General features: G+C 43.0%; 2 protein-coding genes across 5 annotated transcripts in view; both read right to left on the bottom strand.

Moving 5' to 3' along the window:
* Window positions 1-20,779, bottom strand: part of LOC147844409 (uncharacterized) — a 681,160-nt gene that overhangs the window by 367,456 nt on the left and 292,925 nt on the right. The gene's annotated exons all lie outside the window — the stretch shown is intronic.
* Window positions 4,265-11,564, bottom strand: LOC103910875 (uncharacterized). Of its 2 annotated transcripts, none has more exons than XR_015491847.1 (2): window positions 4,540-11,564; window positions 4,265-4,334 (listed from the first exon to the last, which is right to left on the bottom strand). XR_015491847.1 is itself a non-coding variant. In XM_087254252.1 (2 exons), exon 2 carries the CDS (start codon window positions 11,018-11,020, stop codon window positions 5,375-5,377), a length of 5,646 nt encoding a protein of 1,881 aa, XP_087110378.1. In that variant the 5' UTR covers window positions 11,021-11,178; window positions 11,384-11,564; the 3' UTR covers window positions 4,265-5,374. The 2 variants fall into 2 exon arrangements, 1 of the variants encoding a protein (XP_087110378.1); XM_087254252.1 differs by having other exon boundaries at window positions 4,265-11,178; window positions 11,384-11,564.

Genomic DNA, 20,779 nt, shown 5'->3' with positions numbered 1-20,779 from the left:
GTACAAGGTCCTCCCCTTCAGGCTCTCTCTGTCTTCGCGGGTCTTCACCAAACTCATGGAGGGTGCCCCATCGCCCCTGCGGCTCGCGGGCATCCGCGTACTCAATTATCTCGACGACTGGCTGATTTTAGCCCACTCTCGGGAGCAATTGACTGCGCACAGAGACGAGGTGCTCCGGCATCTCCGCCTATTGGGGTTGCAGGTCAACTGGGAAAAGAGCAAACTCCGGTGCAGAGGATCTCTTTTCTCGGAATGGAGCTGGACTCGGTCACCATGGTAGCGTGCCTCTTCGGAGAGCGCGCTCGCCTGCTGCTAAACTGTCTGAGGGAGCTCGACAGCAAATTAGTGGTCCCACTGAAATATTTTCAGAGGCTCCTGGGGCATATGGCTTCTGCTGCGGCTGTCACGCCGCTCGGATTGCTCCATATGAGACCACTTCAGCACTGGCTCAAGATCGAGTTCCAAGACGCGCATGGCATGCGGGCACACACCGAGTCTCTGTTACTGCGCTTTGTCGCCGCACCCTCAGCCCCTGGAACGATCCCTCGTTCCTGCAGGCCGGTGTGCCTCTGGGACAGGCGTCCAGTCATATTGTTGTCTCAACAGATGCTTCCAGCACAGGCTGGGGAGCCGTGTGTCGCGGGCATGCAGCTGCGGGCCTGTGGGTAGGTGCCCAGCTGCATTGGCATATCAATCGCCCAGAGCTGTTGGCAGTGTTCCTTGCTCTCCGCCGTTTTTCTCTGGTACTGGAGCAGCAACACGTGCTGGTCAGGATGGAGAGTACGGCGTCAACAGCGTATATCAACCGTTTGGGGGGTATGCGCTCTCGCCGCATGTCTCAGCTCGCCCGCCGTCTGCTCCTCTGGAGTCACCCGCGGCTGTAGTAGCTGCGCGCCATTCACATCCCAGGTATGGTCAACCGTGCAGCCGATGTGCTCTCACGGCAGCAGATTCACTCTGGAGAATGGAGACTCCACCCCGAGTCTGTCCAGCTGATATGGGCGCGGTTCGGGGGTGACCCAGATCGATCTGTTGCTCCCCCGAGTACGCTCATTACCAGTTGTTTTATTCCCTGACCGAGGGCTCTCTCGGCTCGGATGCACTGGCCCACAGCTGGCCTCGGGGCATACACAAGTATGCGTTTCCCCCAGTGAGCCTGATCGCGCAGTTACTGTGCAAGGTCAGGGAGGACGAGGAGCAGGTTCTGCTAGTTGCGCCCCTCTGGCCCAACCGGACCTGGATATCAGAGCTCTCCCTCCTCGCGACGGCCCTCCCATGGCAGATCCCTTTGAGAGAGGACCTACTTTCTCAGGGACAAGGCACCATCTGGCACCCTCGCCCCGATTTCTGGAACCTCCACGTGTGGTCCATAGACGCGAGGAAGACTTAGGTAACCTGCCGCTCGCGGTAGTTGATACCATCACTCAGGCTAGAGCCCCCTCCACGAGGCGCGCCTACGCCCTGAAGTGGAGTCTATTCACTGAATGGTGTGTCTCTCGCAGAGAAGACCCCCGATCTTGCCAGATCAGTGTTGTGCTCTCTTACCTTCAAGAGAAGCTGGACAGCAGGCTGTCGCCCTCCACTCTCAAGGTGTACGTTGCCACCATCTCCGCTCACCATGACGCGGTGACTGGCGGCACCGTGGGAAAGCATAACCTCATCATCCGGTTCCTCAGAGGCGCTAGGCGAATTAATCCAACTCGCCCCCCTCTCACGCCCTCTTGGGATCTCGCCCTCGTTCTCACGAGCCTGCGATTTGATCCCTTTGAGCCACTCGATACAGTATCTTTATGAGTTCTGTCACTGAAGACAGCTCTGCTGGTCGCGTTGGCCTCCATTAAGAGGGTCGGGGACCTGGAGGCATTTTCGGTCAGTGACTCGTGCCTGGAATTCGGGCCGGATTACTCTCACGTTCCTGAGACCCCGCCCGGGTTATGTGCCCTAAGTTCCTACCACTCCCTTTAGAGATCAGGTAGTAACCCCGCAAGCGCTGCCCCCGGAGGAGGCAGACCCAGCCCTGTCCTTACTTTGTCCAGTTCGCGCTCTGCGCATTATGTGGACCGTACTCAGAACTTTAGATCTTCTGAGCAGCTCTTTGTCTGTTATGGCGGACGGCAGCAGGGAAGTGCCGTGTCTAAACAACGTTTATCCCACTGGATTGTGGAGGCCATTTCATGTGCTTATTTGAGCAGAGGTCAGCCGCGCCCCCCGGGAGTGCATGCGCACTCCACTCGGAGCGTTGCATCCTCTTGGGCGTGTGCGCGCTGGCGCTTCTTTAACAGACATTTGTAGAGCTGCGGGCTGGGCGACACCCAACATATTTGCAAGGTTTTATAATCTGCGAGTGGAGCCGGTTTCCTCAAGGGTGTTAGGGACCTTTGGTGATTGAGGAAACAATTCGGTAGGTGTTGTAGCACGCTTGCGGTGCCTTTTCCCTAACATAGAAAGATGTGCACCCTCCTGTCTGTCAGTAAAGTTCCCCATTCGGTGAGCCCTGCAGATTCCTCCGAGGCCCCCAGCACTGACTCAGCGGAGGAGTCACTTGCTGGCCCACTACTTTAGGCCTGCCCGCTGGTCAGCCCGCGTTTTTGGGTACAGGTGCCTGCTATGGCTGATCCCCGCTGGTGATCCCCATATGCTTTTCCGCCACGGTTAAGTTCCCCCCCCCTAGGTGGACCCGTGCTTTCCCTATCCGCTAACCACCCTCTTATGCGCACTCCCCCTTCTCAGGTTTAGTCCATATGTAATACCATTTGTTTCCCTATTGGGTGCGGATGGTCTCCGCAGTATCCTCCCTACTGGGATGGCACGCTTCCCAACGTACTGTCGTATTTCCTAGAATTATCTAGACGCTAGCGACTCCCAAAAAAATATACCTATTCCGTAAAGCTTCTTTTGAAGTGGGATAAGTTAGGGCCAAGGGCACGTTGGAGGACCGCACCTCTCATGATTTGGGTGCGTCACGCTTGCCTGACTGCCCTCTCATGGTTGGTGTTGGTAAGGTGCAGTCTTTATGGCGCTTTCAATGGGCTCCCAATGCGTGGATTTAGAACATCAAATCCACTTATAGTGCTGGAGTTCCCCCTGAAGGGGAACGTTCGAGGTTACTAAAGTAACCCTTCATTCCCCGAGGAGGGGAACGGAAGCACTATACTCCGTCGCCATAATGACTGTCCCTTAGCTGTTAAAAGTCTCTTCAGCTTAAAAAGGATAGCGTTTGCTGGCGCCAGGTGTGCTTATATGCTCAGTTAATTGGCGATGCAGCACACCTGCGCAAGCTTGCGCTGCCAATTCATTGCTTTCATTGGCCCGTTCAATACTCTTTCAGACGGGCGGCTTCTGAACCGAACCCTCCCATACGTGGATTTAGAACATCAAATCCACTTATAGTGCTTCCGTTTCCCTCCTCGGGGAACGAAGGGTTACTTTAGTAACCTCGAACGTTCCCCTAGCGTTCTGGTTAGACGCAGTGTTGAAGTTCCCTAGATGGGAAATCATCGTTTTACTATTGTTTTAATATTGTTGTACTATTCTTTATATGTTTGCTTTCTTGCGTGTGATATAAATAAACAGCCAGCCAAACTCTGTTCAAGAGCCAGGATTATGAGCTGGATTCTTGCTCCCTTTAATTGTGTATTGACACTAACTTAGTAGCCATTGAACCGAGTAAAACTAAATCAAATGAAAGGAAAAACATAAACAGCACACTTTCGTCTTTAACAGAGGCAGAACAAATGTTTTACCATTGTTTTCGTTTACTGCAGTTTAACTAAATGAATACTGAAACCATAGTAAAACTAGTTAGTAAAACAAGGGTAAAACTATAGTGAAACAAAGGGTAATTAGTAAAACGATGGTAAAACGATTGTAAAACCATTGTAAAACGATGGTAAAACGATTGTTAATCCATTGTAAAACCATTGTAAAACGATGGTAAAACCATTGTAAAACCATTGTAAAATGATTGTAAAACGATTGTAAAACAATGGTAAAACGATTGTAATACGATTGTAAAACGATGGTAAAGTGATTGTAAAACGATCCGTTTTACCATCGTTTTACAATGGTTTTACATGATAAAACGATCGTTTTACCATCGTTTTACAATGGTTTTACAATGATAAAATGATCGTTTTACCATCGTTTTACAATGGTTTACAATGGTTTTACAATGATAAAACGATCGTTTTACCATCGTTTTACAATGGTTTTACCTGTAACAGCCCGGTTGGAGAAATAAAAGGAATAAACTCATGCACTGATGTTGCACTGTCCTCCTTTGTGCCTTTATTGTTGCATTTGCCGTCCTTAAAGACTGTACAACACCGTAAGAGCTAAGAACAGATGAATAAACACAAATAGAAAACATGTAATGAATAAAAATTCACATAATAAGACAAAACAATAAACTTAGTGACAATATTATAAAGTATCTGCAAATATATGACTAATTTTACGATAAAATAGCAATTTAAATTATTAGCAAGCCAACAGATGCATCAAATTTTAGCAATATGTATAAAAAATGTCCTCATCTACCTTGTTCTCCCTTCCAACCAGGTGTTCAAACAATGAAGATGAACAGAACAAAAAACAAACTCAAATATGCATTAAATCTCTCTTAAATCAGTCCTTAAATGTAACTTTAGCTCCGTGCATTTCTCTGTGCAAGCGATCGCTCTCTCCCTCGTGCTAGGCGCGCTTCTCCGATCTCCCTGCTTCCGTGATCTGCGCGCGCTCGCGCACCTGACCACTTCCGGCAAGACGCGCGTCAAAATAAGGGTCTCTATAGGCTAAATAACTTAGTGCAAAGCGGAGTTCAAATAAATAACAAAAACACAACAATTTTTAAAGAAATAGAGAAGTAATTAAAAGCAGCATAAATAATTAACACTGAAACCTAACTTAAATAACTTGGGGTTATTTACACTCCCACCAATCATGAGAGATTATGAATTTTAACCTTTTAATCACGAATGATTTTAAATGAATTATAATTACTACTACTACTACTATAACCATTTAAGACTAGATGTAAACAACACTAAAACATATATTACTATGAACTGTTTACTCAAAGGATATGTCAGTATGTTCAGGCTGCCTCCATCAGCAGGACCAGCTTCTGCACTGGACGTTCCACCACAGATGGTTTATGTGGACGTTTACCATCCTTCCCCAGATTTCTGTCTCCGAACTGTATTTTTACTCTTCTCACCAATCCGTCCTTGTCAGTGACTGCCTCAATAATCCTTGCCAAGCGCCACTCATTCCTGGGCAGATCCACTGCCCTCTCCAAGACAATATCTCCTACTTGCATGTTCCTTCTTGGTGTATGCCAGCACTGTCTTGTTGTGATGTTAGACACATACTCCTAATGCCAACGTCCCCAGAATTGTTCCGCTAAGTATTGGACATGCCGCCATCTCTTACGGGCATACACATCTTCCCTGACAAATTTGCCAGGAGGTGGTAGGGCTTGAGTAGGTTTTAGAGTGAGGAGGTGATTAGGGGTTAGAGGTTCAGGGCTACTTGGGTCAGTTATACTATCAACCGTGAGCGGACGACTGTTTACAATGGACATGGCCTCGTAAAAGAACGTTCGCAGAGAAGAGTCATCGAGCCTTCCAGATGACTGTGACAGGGTGGAGCGAAGAACACTTCTGACAGTTCTAATCTGTCTTTCCCAAACTCCGCCAGTGTGGCTTGAATGAGGTGCATTAAAAACAAAGTCACACTGTTTTTCCGCTAAGAATGTTACCAGACGGTTGGTGTCAATCTCCTCCATAGCTTTGGTGAGCTCATTCCTGGCTCCAATGAAATTACTGCCTTGATCACACCTTATTTGATGGACTGCTCCTCTGATAGCGATGAAACAACGCAGGCCATTGATAAAGGCATCTGTGGACATGTCATCCAGCATCTCAATATGGATGGCTCTGCAACAGAAACAGGTAAAGAGAAGTCCATACCTCTTGTTTGACTTGCGACCTTTGCTGGTGATGAATGGACCGAAAACATCCATCCCGCTGTATGTGAATGGAGGGGATGGCTCTATGCGCTCTGAGGGTAAGTTAGCCATTTTTTGCTCTTCCGTAGGTCCACGTAACTTGCGACATCTCACACATTGTCGTACAAAGGAAGCTACAGTCCTGTTAACTCCCGTAATCCAGAATCCTCTTGATCTGATTTCATTTATAGTCATTCCCTTTCCTTGATGAGCCATCTTCTCATGACAATCAGCAATCAGGAGTTTTGTAAGTTGGTGCTCCTTCGGAAGTATCACTGGATACTTAACAGCATTAGGGATAGATGCCTCACAAAGTCTCCCTCCCACCTTCAGCAATCCATCTTGGTCGACAAAGGTGTCAAGATTGTATAGTCTGTTGCTGCGAGGTAGTTGTTTGCCCTTACGGAGTAAAGTTATCTCCTCTGCATATGTCTGCTTCTGTAAGTCCTTGATTATGATACACTGTGCATCGTTCCGTTCCGCCAATGTACTGTGATTATGTGACTTGTCTTTCCTGACACGACGTATTAAACGTGCAACAGCTTGGATAGCTTTGGACCATGAGGACAACTTGGTGAGACGGTCTGACAAACATGAATACTGTACAGTTTGCGTGTTGAGTGACTGAACCTTCTTGACTTCAGGGTCGCCAATTGGAAGCTGCTTGCTGATTTCCATAGGTGGTGGTATTTGCTTTTCCCATAAAACTTTAGGTCCTCTAAACCAGTTGGAAGTGACAAGATTGTTAACACTTAGACCACGCGATGCGTAATCGGCTGGATTTTCATCTGAGCAAATGTACCGCCACTGTTGAGGAGTTGTGGTGCGGTGAATCCTTTGTACTCTATTTGCCACAAACGTGTGGAAACGGCGGGCTTCATTGTTTATGTAGCCTAACACCACTTGTGAGTCAGTCCAGAAGAACGCTTCTGCATCTGCCAGGTTCATTTCCTCCTTCAACAGGTCATTCACTGCAACTGACACCACTGCGGCAGCCAATTCTAGCCGAGGAATTGTTGTGATCTTGAGTGGGGCCACTCTAGATTTTGCCATGAGCAATAAACAACTGATGTCACCTTGCTCGTTCTCGAGTCTGAGATATGAACACTGACCATATCCACTTATGCTGGCGTCTGAGAAGTGGTGAATCTCTCTCCTTATGATTCTCCCAAAGCCAGAGGGCACAATACAACGAGGCACTTCAATCTTTTCTAGATTAACTAGATCTGCCTTCCAGTGTTCCCATGCTGATTGTAGATCAGCGGGTAAGTTATCATCCCAACCCATACCACTTCGGCACATTTCTTGCAGAATGGTCTTTCCTTTGAGTACAAAGGGGGCAAGAAAGCCTAAGGGATCAAACAATGAGGCCACTATAGACAGTATCCCTCTACGGGTTGCTGGTTGGTCCTTAACAGTGATACGGAATTTGAAATTGTTTTGTTCCAGACTCCAGTATATGCCCAAAGCTCTTTCCAAAGGCTGATCAGTGAGAGCAAGATCGACAGCTGTAACATCTACCGCACACTCTGAGGGTGGTATTGTCTTCAAGACTTCCTTGTCATTAGACACAAACTTGTGAAGCCTTAAGCTTCCCAGTGCACAAAGCTGACGAGCTTCTTCAGCCAATTTGATGGCCTTCTCTGTGCTTTCAATGCTGGAAACTCCATCATCCATGTAGAAATCTTGCATAATAAATTGCGAGCCCAGAGGATACAGACGTTCACCTTCTCTTGCAAGATGCTTCAGCCCATAGTTAGCGCATCCAGGGGACGATGAGGCTCCAAACAAATGCACTGTCATGCGGAAGGTTTGAGGCTGTGAATTGAAATCTCCATTTCTCCACCATAGAAATCGTAAATAATCACGATCCGCATGGTCTACATGAAATTGGTGGAACATTTTCTCCACGTCACACATTAGGGCTACAGGGTACTGTCTGAACCTCAAAAGGATGCCAGTTAAGCTGTTCATCAGATCTGGGCCAGTTAGAAGATGGTCGTTCAAGCTAGTTCCCTTGTATCTGGCTGAACAGTCAAAAACTATACGCAATTTCCCTGGCTTTTTCGAGTGGTACACTCCGTGATGTGGTATGTACCATCTTTCTCCTTCTCGTCCTTCCTCAAACACCTGCTCTGCATTACCCTTCTCTATTACTTCCTCCATGAATGGTACATAATGCTCTCTGTACTCCTGATCCCTCATTAATCTCCTCTTCAAATGTTGAAGTCTTATGACAGCAAGAGGTTTGTTATCTGGAAGATATGGTCTTTTCCTGAATGGCAGGGGCATTTCCAGATGACTATCCTTGTTCAATCTGATATTCTCTTCCAGCTTTCTCAAAAACATGATGTCCTCCTGAGACGTCACTTTTGTGTGCCCTTCTGTGTCCTTGAAATCAGATTCCAGCACTTTTATCACATCTGTGGGAGTTACTGCAGGTATTTCCTTGATAGACACTCTATGACACATGGCAGCACTGCTTTGGGGCTCAAAATGTGTTATGGAAGGACCTATAATGCTCCATCCGAGGTCCGTGCGAACAGCATATGGTTCATTCTCCGTTCCAAGAATTACTTCTCGGGGCGCTAGCGCTCTGGAACAATTGTATCCTATCAATAGTCCAACCTCACAATTTTGAAGTGGGGGAATTTTGTCTGCTAGAGTGGCTAGATGTTTCCAATGACTTGCAGTCTCCATTGTAGGGATGTGTGCGCGATCCACAGGAATGCATTCTTTGGTGTATGCAGGGGGTAGATCTATAATCAGTGAGGAATTGAAACCTCTAACTCGAAGACCAGAAATCCTTTCACTTGACATCAAGGAGTCCTTTCCAACCAAAGTAGTGAGTTTAAGCGTCACGGGACAGGAGTCGACTTTAAGACTTTTGCATACTGCACATTCAATAAAGACTGAATCGCTTTGTGTGTCTAACAGAGCATAGACGAGCTTCTCAGAAACTGGGTCTTTATGTGTGGACAACCACACTGGCACAATCATCGAGGTGTTAACAGGCGTGCATCCAGATTCTACACTCAATGACATTGTCGCAACTCCTTCATGGACATTTTCTGGGCTCTGAGCAGAAGAAGACCTCACCTTTCTATTGAAGCTGTCATCATGTAGGCAGGTAGGGTGTCTTCCCTTACAGGTGTTGCAGCAATGTCGGGAGCGGCAGTCCTTGGCACTGTGACCCAGCCTCAAACATCCATAGCACAATCTTGTATTCTTTACGAACTGTCTACGTTCTTCAAGAGACCTTGCAGAGAATTTAGAACATTCATGAATTTGATGTTCACCATTTTGACAGAACAGACATGGCTTATTGACCTTTCCAGTGGGCTTAGAATTATCATGCTGTGTGACAGTCTTTGTATGGAAGACATTAGCTTTAGGTTTACTGACCTTGAAATAAATTTTCTCTTTGTTAGGTTCTGAAACATGAAGGGCATGAAAGGATGTGACTGGATTACAGGCAACTTCAGCTTCAACAGACATGAAATGGGCGAATTCTCGAAAAGTTGGAAAATCTTGTGTTTCACTCAGCGTTTGTGTGGTTTGACGATTCCAGCGGGCAGCCGCCCAATCAGGGAGTTTGCTTACAAGCTTCCTATTCTCTTCGCAATCATTCAATATTTCCAGTCCCTTTACATGTGGCATTGCATCCTTACATGAGTTCAAGAAATCAGAGAAATTTCGAAGTCCTACCGAGTCCTTGGATTGAATTTTAGGCCAGTATGCGAGTTTCTCTCTGAATGCTCGTTGTATGATGAATGGCTGTCCGTAGCGATCTAGAAGCCTCTTCCACGCGTCCTTGTAAGCCTCCTCATCATTTCTGTAAAAGATACCATCTAGCACTTTCAGAGCAGGCCCAGTAACGTACTTCTTCAGGTAGTATAACTTGTCTCCTGAAGAGATATGCCTTTTATCAATGAGTGATTCAAATGAAGCCTTCCACTCTATGAAGTGAATGGGGTCACCACTGAAAACTGTGGGCTCTGGCATAGGAAGTCTGTTTAGTGTTATGCTATCTTGGACAGCCTGCGCTAATTGAGACACATCAGCGTTGGGACTCTGTGATGAAATGTTAGGCGTTGGATTAACGGAGGATAAGTATACTGGTTTATGCGTGGGAGGGCTTACAGGTTGCTGCAGCCCTTCATCTTGATTAACAGTGTCAACAGTTTCTTCCTTGTCATACACCTCCAGTCTTGCTCTAGCTGCTCTTACCTCCTTCATCACTTGGAGCCTTTCAAACTCGCCCTTTTGAGCCTCAAGTTCTTTTCTTTGCTTCTCTTCTAGAAGTCGTAATTTTTCTCTTTGCTCCCTTTCTTCTATTACAGTAGCATATTCTGCTTCCTTAGCTGCTAGCTCTGCTGCTGCCTCTATGTGTTTAGCCATTAGTATAGAATTCAGAGAGGGTTGACTTATAGGTGTACTGGATTTGGAGCTGATGCGTGAAACAGTAGAACCATAAACAGAGCGAGCGTAGTCTCGTTCAAGCAGCTTACGTAAATGCCCCTTTACGGTTTCATTGTCAAAGCCTCCATCTACCCCTGAGATCCTCTCATATGCAATTTTTACTATATCCTTTGTAACAGCATCACAAGCATCAATTTTCCTTCTCATATCAGTGGGTGGAGTTACATTACTTCTAACCCTTATGTATGCATTCATCACACTGTCCTTTTCCTTTTCCAATGAGTCTATGAGTGTTGCTAATTCACTCTCAGAAATGTCTAATTTCAACTGACTTCTTGCTTTCCGAGCCTCAGCTTTCCATTTTTCATATGCATGCATAAGCTTTCTTTCTGCTTTATGAGACTCCTCCCTTTGATATGCAAGCATCCTGTCTGTCTGAGTTCGCTCACGGGTAGAGCGACGTACATTTGTGTCTAATTCTTCAGATTGAACTTCTATTTCTTCATCAACTTCTTTGTTTTGAACATTATCAATTTGTTCGTTTACTTTTGCAGGAGTGCACAAATTGGAACCGTGATCCGTCATCATTTACATCAGCAAATAATGTCAGTGGGTGCAAGCTCTTACTGTAACAGCCCGGTTGGAGAAATAAAAGGAATAAACTCATGCACTGATGTTGCACTGTCCTCCTTTGTGCCTTTATTGTTGCATTTGCCGTCCTTAAAGACTGTACAACACCGTAAGAGCTAAGAACAGATGAATAAACACAAATAGAAAACATGTAATGAATAAAAATTCACATAATAAGACAAAACAATAAACTTAGTGACAATATTATAAAGTATCTGCAAATATATGACTAATTTTACGATAAAATAGCAATTTAAATTATTAGCAAGCCAACAGATGCATCAAATTTTAGCAATATGTATAAAAAATGTCCTCATCTACCTTGTTCTCCCTTCCAACCAGGTGTTCAAACAATGAAGATGAACAGAACAAAAAACAAACTCAAATATGCATTAAATCTCTCTTAAATCAGTCCTTAAATGTAACTTTAGCTCCGTGCATTTCTCTGTGCAAGCGATCGCTCTCTCCCTCGTGCTAGGCGCGCTTCTCCGATCTCCCTGCTTCCGTGATCTGCGCGCGCTCGCGCACCTGACCACTTCCGGCAAGCCGCGCGTCAAAATAAGGGTCTCTATAGGCTAAATAACTTAGTGCAAAGCGGAGTTCAAATAAATAACAAAAACACAACAATTTTTAAAGAAATAGAGAAGTAATTAAAAGCAGCATAAATAATTAACACTGAAACCTAACTTAAATAACTTGGGGTTATTTACATTACCATCGTTTTACAATGGTTTTACAATGGTTTTACAATGGTTTTACAATGATAAAACGATCGTTTTACCATTGTTTTACAATGGTTTTACAATGGTTTTACCGGTTTTACAATCGTTTTACAATGGTTTTACCATCGTTTTACAATGGTTTTACAATGATAAAACGATCCTTTTACCATTGTTTTACAATGGTTTTACAACTGTTTTACAATGTTTTTACAATCGTTTTACAATGGTTTTACAATCGTTTTACAATGGTTTTACAATGATAAAACGATTTACAATGATAAAACGATTGTTTTACCATCGTTTTACAATGGTTTTACCATAGTTTTACAATGGTTTTACAATAGTTTTACAATGGTTTTACAATGATAAAACAATCGTTTTACCATCGTTTTTGTCAGGGTTGGTGAGGGGAAATGGGAAAAAGGAGCGAGGACTCAAGCGCAGGAAAAATGGGAATTTATTAAATAATAAAAATAAAATAAAATGCAAAATAAAACTACCCTGAGGGGGAAAACATTAACAAAACAAATACATACAAACAGGACTGGGCAGGCTGGCAAGGATGAGAACTGGAAACATGACAAGACAAGGGTTTAAACAACAACATGTGATGACGAACTGGCACAGGACAGCAAAAGTGAGGGGTATATAAACTGTAGAAAATTAACACAAACAGGTGAACACAATTAACTAATAATGGGTTAACAAGGAGGGTGGGACAAGACAATAGAGCGCATGACACAGAGAGACAACACAAGCCATGCGCTCACTAAAACAACAACAAACACAACACTGAAGCACACGACAAAAGCATGTGACCACTATGTAAACACCAAGCCACGTGCTTTGACAAGAGACGCAAGACACGAGCACACGATAGATAAACACCTTACCGTGCGCTCACACATAAGCAACGCGCATGCTTCATCTCAGCGCCAACCAAAACTGAAACCAACTAGACGGAGGCGCCGAGAATAAAGCAGCGGGCTGCTGACAGAACAAACACTAGTACAAGAGCGCGCGCGTCTGAGGGACGCAGAGCGTGCGCGGCCACATCAAGTGGCAGCGCGCACACTCTGCGTACACCCACGACGGCGCGCGCACACAGAGACAGAAACAGGACCAGACATGGAGTAGTGTCAGAGCTCTGCCACCTAAACAAGAATTTACAAGACCAAAGTGGCAGAACCCTGACAGTTTTACAATGGTTTTACAATGGTTTTACCATTGTTTTACAATGGTTTTACAATGGTTTTACCATCGTTTTACAATGGTTTTACAATCGTTTTACAATGGTTTTACAATGATAAAACGATCGTTTTACCATCGTTTTACAATGGTTTTACCATCGTTTTACAATGGTTTTACAATGATAAAACAATCGTTTTACCATCGTTTTACAATGGTTTTACAATGGTTTTACCATCGTTTTACAGTGGTTTTACAATGGTTTTACAATGGTTTTACCATTGTTTTACAATGGTTTTACAATCGTTTTACAATGGTTTTACAATCGTTTTACCATCGTTTTACAATGGTTTTACAATTCCAGATAGCAAAATACACTCGGGCCAGTTCTGGCTAGATTTTCACCTGCCGGAGACTTACCACTCGGCCCGGCTCTGGCTGCCGCACTCGGGCCGGATGCCTGTGGACTCACTGCCCGATTCTGGCCAGATGAGGCGGCCGTAAGCAAGCCGACGCTGCCGCATCCGCGCCAGAATCGGTCCGAGTAAAATGTGCGCTGCGGCCCGGAGCTGGCGCGATTAAGTATATATATATATATATATATATATATATATATATATATATATATATATATATATATATATATATATATATATATATATATTGTAACGTTCCCTTGCAGAACGTATTTTGGATAAGTGTGTGTGTTCGTTTGTATGTGGGTGTGTCGTTTCATGCATGTGTTACAGGTACGAACGGCATTGGAGGATCCGCATTTCGTGCTGATGACGTTGGCCGCTGACGCTGGGTTTGCGCCACCAATCGCTGGTTGGCGTAGCGTTTAAAAGCCGAGCCCAAACTGCAATGGCGATCTCTCTCTCTCTCTCTCTGTCTCTTTCCTTCTCGCCACTTCTCGCTCTTATTCTTTCTGTGGGTCTCTGTGAGGACAGTCTCTCTTGCGAGGGCTAGTCTGAGAGAATGTGTTTTGCTTGTTTAATGCTCTTGTCTAAAGTTTGCGATTTAACAATGTTTGTGAAATTGTCCAGTTAACTGACATGTTTGAGTGATGCCTCGGAGAGGTGTAGGAGTGAGTAAGTCGCGCGATATACATATACAACACTCAGATTGATATTTTGTATTAGTTCATTAGGTTCAGGAGAATGTGCTGTTTTCTGTATGTTTTGTTTTTAGTTAGAGCAGTTTAGTTAAGACGTTTGGTACGTTGAAGATGTTTCTTTTCATGCTTTTGTTTTCATATTTAGTTTAGTTTGGTGAAAACAGTTACTGAGTTTTGTTATATTTATTTCTTTGATTTAAGCACATTCAACTACTTCCTCTCCCCCCAGGTAATTCATTATTTAATCATTGTAAATATTTTTCTTTCACTGTATAATATATTTTCACTGGTTTTCATGGGATATATGGGCAATAAATAATTGCAGTGATTATTTGATTCAGTTTATTTCTTTCTCCATCCGCTTGTCACACACATTAAACTAATGTATGTTATTGTCATCTACTCCTAGTTTAATATTAACATCTAAAAGGACGTAACATATAATTGGGGGCTCGTCCAGGATCTATTTAAATTATTTAAAATCTTAATTTAGTCCCGGATAATAGTTTTGTGTGTGTGTACTCGGATGGTGTAGAGAAAAAAGGAGAAAAACTGTGACAGTGAAATAGTATCATTTTCTCTCTTTGCAATTTTGGTCTTTTGTTAGTAAGTAGGCTATTTGTGAGAATTTAGACAATGAGTACTTTTGATTTAGAAACATTTGTTGCTAATCCGACATTGGAAGTTTTTGAGCGATGTAGGAAAGACGATTTATTGCAGATAGGTGTACACTATCGCATTCCTGTTGTGAGGCAGTCTTTAAAGCGCCTTATTAAAGACGAGGTTTTAAAGCACTTGATTAAACACAAAATTTTAAATTTACCTGATGCAGATGGCGATAAGGCTGGTGCAGAGGCTGTAGAACACAGTCCTGATAATTTAGTGGATGCGGAGGAGGAGACGGGTGAGTATGCCGAGGTGGAGACCGAGGCAAAGACAGGCTTGCCGCCCTTCCATCCATTTTCCCCGACTTCAATTGAGTCTGGGGGTGATGCGAGGCTAAAGGTCCGCCTGGCTCGCATGCAGATTGAAGCTCAAGAGCGAGCTGAGACGCGCCATGCCGAGATGAAGCTGCGCCTGGATATCCGTAAATTGGAAATCGACGCGGAGACACAGGTAAAACTTAGACAGCTCGAGTTAGACTCGATGAAGGTTGGTTCTGGCCGATCTGTGCAGTTAAATCCTGTAAGTCCTGCTGCTAATGATAATTCGGCAAGTTTTTTGAGTGATGTTTCGTCTAGTGCTTTTGATATTAGTAAGCATATTGCTTTAGTGCCTCACTTCAGAGAATCCGAAGTGGATTCCTATTTTGCTGTGTTTGAGCGTGTGGCTGCCGCACTTCATTGGCCTAAAGAAGTTTGGTGTCTTTTGCTACAGTGTAGATTAGTCGGAAAGGCACAGGAAGTTTGTTCTGCTTTAACTTTGGAGGAGAGTTTGAAATTATGATTCAGTTAAGAGCGCTGTCCCCGCGCATACGAGTTAGTGCCTGAAGCGTATCGACAACGTTTTAGAAACCAAAAGAAAAATGCACAGCAAACATTCGTAGAATTTGCCCATGACAAGGGAGTTCTTTTTGATAAATGGTTGGCTGCTAACAATGTGAGAGATTTTAATGCGCTGCGAGAATTGATGCTTCTGGAGGATTTTAAAAATTGCCTGCCTGAAAGAATTGTCACATATCTTAATGAACAGAAAGTCACGACTTTGTCACAAGCCGCAACTCTTGCGGATGAGTATGTGTTAACGCACAAGAGCGTGTTTTCTGTACCCCGACCTGACAAGACATTGAGTTCATTCACAGCTCAAAATTCCGCACGTCCAAAAAGTAGTTCACCAACGAATAAAGAGATTAGAGAGTGTTTTTACTGCCACAAAATCGGACATTTAATTTCCGAATGTTTAGTGCTTAAACGAAAAAATCAGCAAGGGCAAATGAAACCAGCAGCTTTTGTGAAAACTTTGTCTGGACTTGACTCTATTGAAAATGAAATTGACGCTGGCTTTAAGCCATTTTTAATGAAGGGACTGATTTCTGTAAATGGAAATACTGAAGAGCAGAAAGAAATTAAAATCTTGAGGGACACTGGCGCACTTCACTCGTTTTTAATTTCTGATGCACTTCCTCTATCTGATCAGACTTACTGTGGATCCAACATTCTAGTTCAGGGAATTGAGATGGGTGTTTTAACGGTGCCTTTGCATCGAATTCACTTGCAGTGTGATTTGATTTCAGGTTTTGTCAAAGTTGGTGTACGTCCTTCCTTTCCTGTCAAAGGTGTTGCGTTTATTCTCGGAAATGACTTGGCCGAGGATAAAGTTTCATCTTTGCCTGAAGTGGTTGATAAACCTGATTGTTTTATCCCTGCTGATGACATTTCTAACACGTTTCCAGACGTATTTTCAGTGAATGTAGTCACTCGTGCCCAAAAACGCAGAATCGGAGAAGAAATAATATTATCTGATTCATTTTTGCCACCTTTGTTTACTAAGAAAAATCCTGTTTCGGTCGATTTTAAAAGTTTTAAAGGTGCTGAGAAAGAAACGCGCTCCGACAATACTCTGCCCACAGATGCGCCCGAATGTGATCTTTTATCTGATCCTATTTCGCACGAACGAATCAAAAATGCACAACGAGATGATGAGTCCTTAACGAAATGTTTTTCTGCTGCTGACAAGGATTTTAAACAAACGAAAAATAACCTGAGTGTATACGTGATTGAGAATGGATTATTGTTGCGTAAATGGCGTCCTAGCAGAGATGTAGAGAATGAATGGGAGGTTGTTTGTCAGATTGTTCTGCCTACAATTTATCAAGAACAAGTGCTAAATTTGGCCCACGATCACCCTTTATCTGGTCATTTAGGTGTGACAAAAACGTACAAGCGCATTCTTAAACATTTCTTCTGGCCTGGCTTAAAGAAGGATGTTGTTTCTCACTGTCGCACTTGTCATGTTTGTCAGGTCACTGGCAAACCAAATCAAAAGATTCCACCAGCACCACTTGTTCCGATCCCTATTGTTGGCGAACCATTTGAGCACGTCATTTTGGATTGTGTTGGTCCTCTTCCAAAGACGAAAGCAGGTAATCAGTTTTTATTAACTATTATGTGCTCTGCAACCCGCTTTACCGAAGCCATCCCGCTTAGGAAAATCACTGCACCTGTTGTGATCAAAGCAATGATCAAATTTTTTTCTACTTTTGGGTTACCAAAAATCGTACAAACAGATCAAGGTACGAATTTTCTGTCAAAAGTGTTCACGCAAGTTTTAACTTCATTAGGCATAAAGCATCGAACATCAAGCGCGTATCATCCTGAAAGTCAGGGAGCTATCGAACGTTTTCATCAAACACTAAAATCCATGTTGAGAAAATATTGCATGAGCTCTGAAAAAGACTGGGATGAAGGAATACCATTAATGTTGTTTGCAATTCGTGAATCTACTCAGGAGTCATTAGGTTTTTCTCCGGCAGATTTAACATTCGGCCACGTCTTTCGCGGGCCTCTTAAAGTGCTGAAAGATGGGATGTTAAATGAAAAATCAAAAGGAGTAAATATTTTGGATTTTGTTAGCCGTTTTAGAGAATGTTTGCACAATGTCTGCACTCTTGCACGTGAGTCACTGTCCGTAGCTCAGGAGGACATGAAAGGATGGTATGACAGGAAAGCTGTTGTCCGTGACATTAAACCTGGCGATGATGTTTTAGTACTGCTACCGGTACCCGGTTCAGCGTTGTCCGCTCGTTTTTCTGGCAGAGTGAAACTGACTTTGTGATAAATACACCTGATCGAAAAAGAAAATTTCGCACCTGTCACATTAACATGCTCAAGTTGTATTACCCTAGGAAAGTGTCTGGTAATTTCGAAAAGGAACAACTTGCTGCTGTTTCCTCTGAACCCTCAGTTGCTGCTGTCACTGCTGTGTGTGACTCTGCTGATGTGAGTGAGCTGCCTTCTCTGGGTGAGTGTCACAATGATGATGATGACTTTACGTTTCGTAATGACTTGACGATGTGTGGTAGACTTTTGAATTCGGAGATCCTTGATAATTTGCCAGATTATTTTAATACTTTGTCAGAAACACAGAGACGTGATTTGATCAAACTGTTGCGAGAATATCCGATGCTGTTTAGTGATGTGCCGACTCAAACTAACGTGCTACAGCATGATATTCAAGTGACATGCGATCATCCTATTAAGCAACATGCTTACAGAATAAATAATGTAAAACGTTCTGTGATGAAAGACGAAGTTGATTATCTGTTAAAAAATAATCTAGCAGAGTATAGTCATAGTCCCTGGAGCTCTCCGTGTCTGCTTGTGCCAAAAGCTGACGGTACATTCCGTTTTTGCACGGATTATCGTAAGGTAAATTCCGTAACAGTGCCAGATAGTTATCCATTGCCCAGAATGGAAGACTGTATTGACAATTTGGGTTCGGCGAAATTTGTCACAAAGTTAGATCTACTCAAAGGATTTTGGCAAATACCATTATCTCCGCGAGCTGCGCAAATTTCAGCTTTCGTTACACCGGATAACTTCCTACAATACAAAGTAATGTCTTTTGGGTTACGAAACGCTCCCGCAACTTTCCAGCGCCTCGTAAACATTGTATTGTCTGGAGTTCCAAATTGTCATGCATACCTCGATGATTTAGTAATTTATTCCTGTGACTGGGATGAGCATTTGTCTGCACTTCGTACTGTTTTTAAACGGTTATCTGACGCTTCGTTGACTATTAATTTAGCCAAGTGTGAATTTGGGAAAGCAACAATTACCTATTTGGGCAAAGAAGTAGGTCAAGGTCAAGTTCGTCCTGTGAGTGCCAAAGTGACAGCTATAGCTGAGTTTCCTATTCCTACAACGAGACGCGAGTTGCGCCGCTTTTTAGGAATGGCTGGTTATTACAGGAGTTTCTGTTGTAATTTCTCGACTGTTGTTTGTCCCTTGACTAGCTTGTTGAGTCCAAAAGCTGATTTTGTATGGTCTGATGCATGCCAACAGGCTTTTGAGAGTATTAAGTTGTTGCTTACTTGTGCACCTGTTCTTGCCGCACCTGACTTCTCACGTCCATTTAAAATAGAAGTTGATGCCAGTTCTTTGGGTGCTGGCGCTGTGCTTGTTCAAGAAGATGATGTTGGCTTTGATCACCCAATCTGTTACTTTTCACGTAAGTTTAATAGAAACCAACGTAATTATTCCACCATTGAGAAGGAAGCTTTGGCTTTGATTTTGGTGTTGCAGTTCTTTGAGGTTTACGTGGGTTCATCAGTTTTGCCTGTTACAGTATACACTGACCACAATCCTCTAGTGTTTCTGTCTAGAATGTACAATCACAATCAACGCCTTATGCGTTGGTCGTTGATTGTACAAAATTTTAACTGAAACATAAAGCATAAGAAAGGATCTGAAAATGTCATTGCTGACACTTTATCTAGAGCTTAATGTTGCTTTATGTTTAGTCTTAAGAGGGTGAGTGTAACGTTCCCTTGCAGAACGTATTTTGGATAAGTGTGTGCGTTCGTTTGTATGTGGGTGTGTCGTTTCATGCATGTGTTACAGGTACGAACGGCATTGGAGGATCCGCATTTCGTGCTGATGACGTTGGCCAATGACGCTGGGTTTGCGCCACCAATCGCTGGTTGGCGTAGCGTTTAAAAGCCGAGCCCAAACTACAATGGCGATCTCTCTCTCTCTCTGTCTCTTTCCTTCTCGCCACTTCTCGCTCTTATTCTTTCTGTGGGTCTCTGTGAGGACAGTCTCTCTTGCGAGGGCTAGTCTGAGAGAATGTGTTTTGCTTGTTTAATGCTCTTGTCTAAAGTTTGCGATTTAACAATGTTTGTGAAATTGTCCAGTTAACTGACATGTTTGAGTGATGCCTCGGAGAGGTGTAGGAGTGAGTAAGTCGCGCGATATACATATACAACACTCAGATTGATATTTTGTATTAGTTCATTAGGTTCAGGAGAATGTGCTGTTTTCTGTATGTTTTGTTTTTAGTTAGAGCAGTTTAGTTAAGACGTTTGGTACGTTGAAGATGTTTCTTTTCATGCTTTTCTTTTCATATTTAGTTTAGTTTGGTGAAAACAGTTACTGAGTTTTGTTATATTTATTTCTTTGATTTAAGCACATTCAACTACTTCCTCTCCCCCCAGGTAATTCATTATTTAATCATTGTAAATATTTTTCTTTCACTGTATAATATATTTTCACTGGTTTTCATGGGATATATGGGCAATAAATAATTGCAGTGATTATTTGATTCAGTTTATTTCTTTCTCCATCCGCTTGTCACACACATTAAGCTAATGTATGTTATTGTCATCTACTCCTAGTTTAATATTAACATCTAAAAGGACGTAACATATATATATATATATATATATATATATATATATATATATATATATATATATATTTTTTTTTTTTTTTTTATTTATTTATTTTTTTTTTTATATATATAAATATAAACCTCACCCTTTTAACGTAATTACAACTATTTGTGTTGATATGACAAAAACAGGCTACTATGTTAATGCAAAGTGTAGGCTAGGCATTGCGTTTAAACAATTGAATAAAATGCAAAAAGTACACATCCAATATAGCAAATAATCCAACAAAAGACAAAATAAACAATAACCGTTTATTGTATTGCTCAAATATCAAACATATAATAATAATAAAAATGATG

Source organism: Danio rerio, chromosome 5 (assembly GCF_052040795.2).
Source record: "Danio rerio strain M-AB ecotype USA chromosome 5, GRCz13ab, whole genome shotgun sequence".
NCBI classification, from domain to species: Eukaryota; Metazoa; Chordata; class Actinopteri; order Cypriniformes; family Danionidae; genus Danio; species Danio rerio.
Note: the sequence above shows the minus strand (reverse complement) of the source record. Positions and strands in the feature narration are given on the sequence as shown.